The following is a 7024-nucleotide window of genomic DNA, read 5'->3' as shown; positions in this document are numbered from 1 at the left end:
CATTAAATAAATGAACCTTCTCTTCGTAACCCGAATTCGTCCAAGTACTTATGAATCACACTAAGTGATCTATTAATAAAATCCAATGAATTTGCAAACTATAATTTTCCACATGGATAAGATTTTATTCTCCAAGGATATACCATCCCTAAACAAATTCTTCCAAGGGAGAGCATCCCGCGCCAGTTTCCTCCATTGTGAAAGAATATGGATTTTAACTAAATAGAGTATAGTAGTGCAGTAACGTACGCCCTCCCGGGATAATAATAAAAAATTTAGGTTCGATATTTATGGAACTACCCGTCTTCTTTATTAATTATTAGAGTTTCTATTTCATTAGACTTTATATTCATAAATTTCCTCTGTAACCGAAAAAAAATACATATATATGGACTGTAGCTCTTGGCCTCAACTCCGAGACTTGCCATTATGTAACTACCAAACCATATCATCATGCTTGGCCACTCATTGTGCAGGCGCATAAGAGGTTTTATAATATGAGCTCGTCGCCTAATAACATAACCCAAGCTCATCGACTAATAACATAACCCGACGGATTGTGATTCGAAGTCGTGCATGTCAAGTCAAGACAAGCGGCTAATGAATTGCAGCGAATATTTTATTTTGCTGATCCAAATTACTAAAGAGATCCCGTGGAATATTTTATTAAGGAGTTTATTTACGCCATACCCATACATATGTTACAGCTTACAACTCTTAGCTAGCTCGATTTAGGCAAAAAAAAAAAAGAGACTAATAATAATAAAGTACTTGATCGAAACCAAGATATATCACCTCCCCATCAAATTCGGGGAATGTAGGTCCCGTGGAAACCGTAAGGAACTCGTGAAGGCAGCGTGATTTTTGCAACTGGCTCTCCTGATACATTCTTACAGTCGATGATATGCACCTGCACGATATATTAAGTATGTATAAAGCAAATTGGAGAAAAGGACCACGCTATTCACGTAGAAGCATGTTATGTATTGACAATTGCATTGCCATAGCCTTGGTTCTGGGTAATATTTGACATACTTGTGAAATATCGGTCCGTTCATTATGTACAAAAGTGATCAACCACCCGTCATCCTCTTCGAGACCACCTTGCCTAGGGACAAATGTAGCACCCGAGCAAAAGATGTTGCCCCCAAAATCGTGGTACTCCACCTTGATTGCATCTTCACATCTGCCACTTCCCTATTATCCAAAATCGTTATAAATTATAAGAAGTTGAGCATCGTTGTGATCAACTGGACTAAAACCGAAGCAGAACAGGAGAGTAAATTGGATCCGAAGGACACAAATCCTTTGCCCCCAACCCCTTTCTACGTTTGCAGTCACAATATATGGGTCCCAGTGAATGAACAAGACATGTACAATCGACACCGATTGTATTAGGATTGAGACTTACAATATCAACACATAAGACGATGGTCCGAATCCAGACTCGAATTGAAAAGAAAATGAGGACAGAGATGTGATTCTCCAGCGAGAGATTAAGAATTACCGGAGAGAATTTGTCGCCATTATCGTTGGGTTCGTCGAAGTACAGCTTGGATAGACATCCGTACTTGATCTTGACTGGCCCTGCATTCAGTGATAAGATTTGCAATTCGAGGAAAACTAGGAAAAATATAATTTCGTTGTCTTTTCTTATCTTTTTCCAATTCTTCCTTCTTTTTCTTCTCCAATAAGCGTTGTGATGTTCATTTCATTCCGGTAGTATCTATTGCTTTAGGAATGCCATATCGATAGGCGAGGATTTACACAAAAATTGATGTCAGTCTCTGTGATTACCAGCTTTGGAGCTTGCGGAAGAATCGACAACTTGGGCGTACCCGAACTTGTTCCGAAGACCCGTAAAGTTCCCATTTATGATAGGGAAATCCACGGAGAATTCTTTGCCTGTGACATTCCTTTCCTTAACGTCCCCAGTCTTCATGTTCAATCTCCACTCATACGTACGAGAAAACAAGAAGCCAGCTTCTTTTTCTTCTTCCTCTGCAATGGAATTACTGTTAACGTTTTCTCGGTCGGACACTCTGAGAGGTTTGGGTCTCCTACTGAACCGCTTGGAGTTGTTTAGACCAACGTCGGGACCCGGGATTATCGACTCTTGAGCCCTGCAACCCCTCACCACAACCTGTTCGTGTTCATTATTGAAGTTAAGAAAGTTAATAAAGGAAAACTCTACTTTCTATTAAGGTTCTGAATTCAATCCTCGTCATCAAGGTTTCCATGTCTCGTCCATGAGAAATAATTAGAAAGTCGATATATATATATATATATATATATCTTCAATTTCATTACTTGAGATTTAAATGATTATTTTTATCATATTAGAATTTACCTCGTCGGCATCCTCGAAACAATTGAAGATGTGGAATGCACAACTCAGCTCTACATTGAACCATTGGATAGAATCAGAGTCACCATAACGAGGCATCACTCCAATCCTTGCGTAGCTTTCCTTGTTAAATTTAATCAATCTGTAAATGACAATGCCTATTTGAAATGATCAGTTTCCAAATTAGATGTTACTGAAACTGAAGATTATCAGTTTCCAAATGAGAGCACTCGGGTCCGATCAATAATTTATGTTACACCAATCGATAAGGCATAGAAGGGCAACTTACGGCCCTCCTAGTAAAAGCCGGTATATGTCTATTGTTACCGGAAAATCCATTATCACATTGTACCTGGAAAGAAGATACTTTCACTCAGTTGCAGGCAAACTTAAGAAGTGATAATAACATTGATTTAAATAGGGAAAAAAAGAATAATTTGATACAAGGATACATTAAGATGCTTAAATACATATATGTATATATGCTAATATTACCTTTGGGTAACCCCAATTTCATGGCAGAGGCTACAACGGTTGAGTTTGATATCCACTTTATGTAGTAATCTCCTTCCATCGGCTGAGTTGGAGACAGAAAATATGTAAGCTTGCCATAAAGGATGATCCAAACTACTAGGTACGTAGATCAAGTTTAAACATTTCGGCTGTTATGCTAATTGTTGAGTCGACGTTATAAGTATTAAGTAGTTTCGTCCATAAAACCATAAGATTGACTAGATTGTCGATTATAACTTTTGTATAGGTTTATTGTGCTGTGTTATATCTAAAAACAAAGCTAGTTAGGAGTGTAGGTACCAGAGACAATGCCTAGCTCCATGAAGGGCTTGATCGCATCGATCCCTATAATAACGAGCTCGCCCGTGCCCGGTGCCCTCTGTCCATAAATGAGGAGTTACATCGACTGAATGCTCTCGGAACATGTGCATATATCTCTCTCTATAGGGCATCAACTATACCATCAGATTTAACCGGTGATCAAAATGAGGGAGGTACTTTATATAGCTAGCAACCTTTGGATGGCTCGTGAATGGTCGATTCCAAGCTCCGTTCATGTCCCAGTCGCCAAGGGTTCCTAGGGTGGATATATCGATCTCCTGAGGGATGTGATTCTCTGCCACTGAATAGTACTTCCCGGCGTGCTCAAAAACATTGGTGTTGCTTATGTACTTGTTGACCTTGCCAAATCTCAGCTGGAAAAAATTCTAAAATGATCAGGATTGAGCAACCAGTTCTAACAAATACCCCAGATGCCTTGTCAACTTAACCGAAATGCAGCAAAAACGGCCTGACAGAGCTGAATGAGTTGGAAAACGAGACGTATTTGATGCACACTGGTATGACTATAGAATCGAGTGCATATATATTTGTGTTCCATGTTCATTCGCGAAAAATAGAGTGCATGCCAGACAACACCAAAGAATGCGTGGCATGAACCAATGCAAATTAATTAATGGAATCAATGGACAAGTGATCAGCCAGCTGCTGCCTACCGAATTGAGAAGATAAGCGGACAAGACAGCCAGCGAATCGCCTTCGATGGCGGGGAGGAAAGACGGCTTGGTCCTCTTCCTTTCGAGGTTGAACGTCCCCGTCTCGACATGTCTGTTATTGTATTGGACACTCCAATCGAATCCCATTCCGTCACCATACCCTTGTTTGGGTTGTTTGTTGAAGTAAAGAGCGTGCAGCATTCCTTCCCCTTCAATCCATGCATGGCTTGACCTCCCAAAAACTGACCTCGTTGACTTCAGCCCTCCAAACAACGGATTTGGGCCTGCAAAGACAAATTAATTAAAATAACAATTCATAGCATTTGATATCCTCAAACAAATCATGTTCGTTGTTGCGTCTCTTGCTTTGGATTATATATGTATCTGATCAAATGGGACCAACCATATAGGACAGATGCATGCAAGGTGTGATGATCTCGAGAGCATATGAGGCAGGTTGGATATAGCTCATATGTTCGATAAGTGCATGACATAACAAAGGCCTGAGATACGGACGCTACTATCGCTTAGTCGATCGACTTGCAATGGCTAAGATTATACAGTTAGGAAATGTCTTGTTATCAACGGTGATAATTTAGGAAACTGTGAATAGGCTTGTACCTTGTTATCAACGGTGATAATCTAATTCATTTATGTTGATTTTTCTATCAACATGTACGATAATCGTCCACCGGTACTCGAGACATGATATGCCAAAATGATTTTTATAAATTTAAAACGATGGGTTTGTTATTGATAATTGTGTGGTTGAGATTATTCCATGTTATATAAATATGCGAGCATGTCCTTTCTGATTGAAGCAATATCCAAGAGGAAAAACACGTCTGATATAGCCATTAACAATGGAAGTATCGTAACCGATAAGCAATCGTACTTGGATTTACGTCGCTTGGATAGATATCATTATAAGGAGTTAAAGTTGTCTCATAATTCCTATGCTATCACAAAGCAAAAGGTGAGCTTCTTGTCCTAATAGATGTCTCTAGTTCCTTGCTTCAGGCTTAAAATCAAACATCTCTGATATAAACTCCAGTACAAATCATGGATAAGAACCTGGTGGTGCAATCAACTTTTTGACCATTAGATTATCAAAAAATTATTTATTTATTCATCAATAATTGTAATCCAACGATTCAAAAAGTGATTATACAAAAAAATGATAGTCCTAATGGTTTTTGTTCTAATTATGCTTCTCTCTCTTGTTGTTACTTTGGCTCAACATGCTCAACAACTATATAGAAAACTGCAATAATATATTGAAGAATAAATATAATAAATTGATTTACAATGTAGTAAATGCTTAATTATTGATTACCATTTCTGATGTAAACTCCCTCTGGAAAATCATCTGGAATTTTCCCCTCGATATCAATGGAGCTGATGAGAACAGGCTTACCCAGTTCCTCAACCGGCAAGAAATTGCTCTGAACCACCGAGAGAAAATTAGATCACAACAAGATATATGTATCTTCTTGACCTGATGGTACGCCAATGTGAACCTCGTGTCATCACCATATATGTAATCTCAATCAGATTGAATATGTATATTCAAGAATGTTGTTGAGCACGAATTATAAATCCTTAATGATGATATACATGCCTGGGATGGGAGCAAAGGCTGATCAACAAACTCGAACACCGAATTGACAAACGTATCCAAAATCTTGCGGTAGGTCTCCTTTACCGGAGCTGGGACCTCGATCCTGAGAGGATGTCGTCTCTGCAACTCTTTCATCAATGGCTTTTCTCATGAAAGTCCCAATACCATAAAAGTCAGCTCCATCAATATGTCGAAGTCAAAAGGGCTGACTCGCCACAGAGAGAGAGAGAGAGAGAGAACCTTAAAAGCAGAGGACAGGGCAACCTTAAAATTGTCGAAGTCTTGTGAAAAAGAAGTAGGTCGTCTCTGAACACAGCACTTAGCTTGTAGAAATGCCATGTGAGAGGGATAAGAAGAACAGCAAGAAGATGAAGATGATGCCATTGCCATCTCCCTGTCCCTCCTCTTCTTGCTACTTCCTAGCAGCCAAGTCTTATATGGCTAATCTGTTTACTTTGATAGTATCCCATATATATATGGCAGATCAAACTGTTACTGTTACATGAAGGTATGATACCTGACGATGCCTATTGTGTACTTGTGTCATTGTAAAGGTGATTACATTTTTTTATTCTTTTATTCTTTTATTTTACATATATATATTATATCACTGCCCACGGCCCCACTCGCCCAAGGGTCCAAAATGGAACTCCAAATCATTTCTTTTATAGACGGATTTAAAAGCATGGAAAAATGGAGAAATTAAAAAATATAAAAAGTAAAAGATCTAACGGGTGGATCGAATTACCAAATAACTTATTGTGGTCGGATTTAAAAGCACGAGAAAATGGAGAATAATTTAAAAAAAAAGAAAATAAAAAAAGGGAGAGGCCAGGAGGAAAAGGCCCCACTCGCCCCAAGGGTCCAAAATGGGGCGCATGGATGGCCTATGTGAAATAGTAACCTAAAGTGAAAATTTTATATAAGGCCTTTAAAAACCTATTTATTTCAATATAAAAAGTTAATAAAATTAACATATAATTTTTTTTATTTTAATTGACATGTAAATAGTAATTAAAATTTTTATAATAAATTTCTCCTTATACTTTATTTGAACCATTTTTATCAAAATTTTTTCTTTTCTTACATCAAGATAAGAGCAAAAATTATCAGAAAAATACCAAAAAAATGAAAGTCATGAAGAGAAATGAAGCGAAAATTTGACAAGTTACTCGATAAAAAATGGATGACTAGAAGAACAAAATTAGTTTAATTAACCATCACAAAGGATAAACAGATTCTCATAGAATAAAGAGAATGAGAAATCCCACTAATAAACAATCTTAAAATTCTCCTACTTTAAAAATCACACTGACAATGATATGAATTGTCATTTACACAATGTAAAAGAGCTATTAAATACCTGTGAATTATTACATATTTGTAACTCTTATCTTAAAAATTTCATATCCATATAACATATTGGACATATGATATATGTGTCACTTTGCAGGGACCCAGAAGGGAGAGCCCCTGATCCGATCCCCCTCTCGGCAGTTATCCAACCCATCGGCATTATTTTTTTAAGGTTTAATTAATTTATTTTAT

General features: G+C 37.7%; 1 protein-coding gene across 2 annotated transcripts; it reads right to left on the bottom strand.

Annotated features, from left to right (window-relative positions):
- Positions 1-598: 598 nt before the first annotated feature.
- Positions 599-6025, bottom strand: LOC116187357 (carotenoid 9,10(9',10')-cleavage dioxygenase 1-like). 2 transcript variants are annotated; one of them, XM_031516015.1, is made up of 13 exons: positions 5717-6025; positions 5477-5596; positions 5192-5300; positions 3856-4139; positions 3376-3555; positions 3161-3239; positions 2843-2924; positions 2637-2699; positions 2351-2489; positions 1798-2143; positions 1508-1587; positions 1036-1197; positions 599-910 (listed from the first exon to the last, which is right to left on the bottom strand). In XM_031516015.1, exons 1-13 carry the CDS (start codon positions 5864-5866, stop codon positions 803-805), a joined length of 1902 nt encoding a protein of 633 aa, XP_031371875.1. In that variant the 5' UTR covers positions 5867-6025; the 3' UTR covers positions 599-802. The 2 variants fall into 2 exon arrangements, with proteins under 2 accessions (XP_031371875.1, XP_031371874.1); XM_031516014.1 differs by having other exon boundaries at positions 5477-5617; positions 5717-5993.
- Between the last annotated feature and the right edge of the window lie 999 nt (positions 6026-7024).

The sequence above is a fragment of the Punica granatum genome, chromosome 8 (assembly GCF_007655135.1).
Source record: "Punica granatum isolate Tunisia-2019 chromosome 8, ASM765513v2, whole genome shotgun sequence".
NCBI lineage: Eukaryota > Viridiplantae > Streptophyta > Magnoliopsida > Myrtales > Lythraceae > Punica > Punica granatum.
Note: the sequence above shows the minus strand (reverse complement) of the source record. Positions and strands in the feature narration are given on the sequence as shown.

Coding starts and splice junctions, on each gene's coding strand:
- LOC116187357 (XM_031516014.1), bottom strand. CDS start 5,866: ATGGCAATGGCATCATCTTCATCTTCTTGCTGTTCTTCTTATCCCTCT. Junction 3,240..3,375: donor CATTCACGAGCCATCCAAAG/GTTGCTAGCTAT, acceptor ATTTATGGACAG/AGGGCACCGGGCACGGGCGA. Junction 1,198..1,507: donor ATGGCGACAAATTCTCTCCG/GTAATTCTTAAT, acceptor TTTGGATAATAG/GGAAGTGGCAGATGTGAAGA.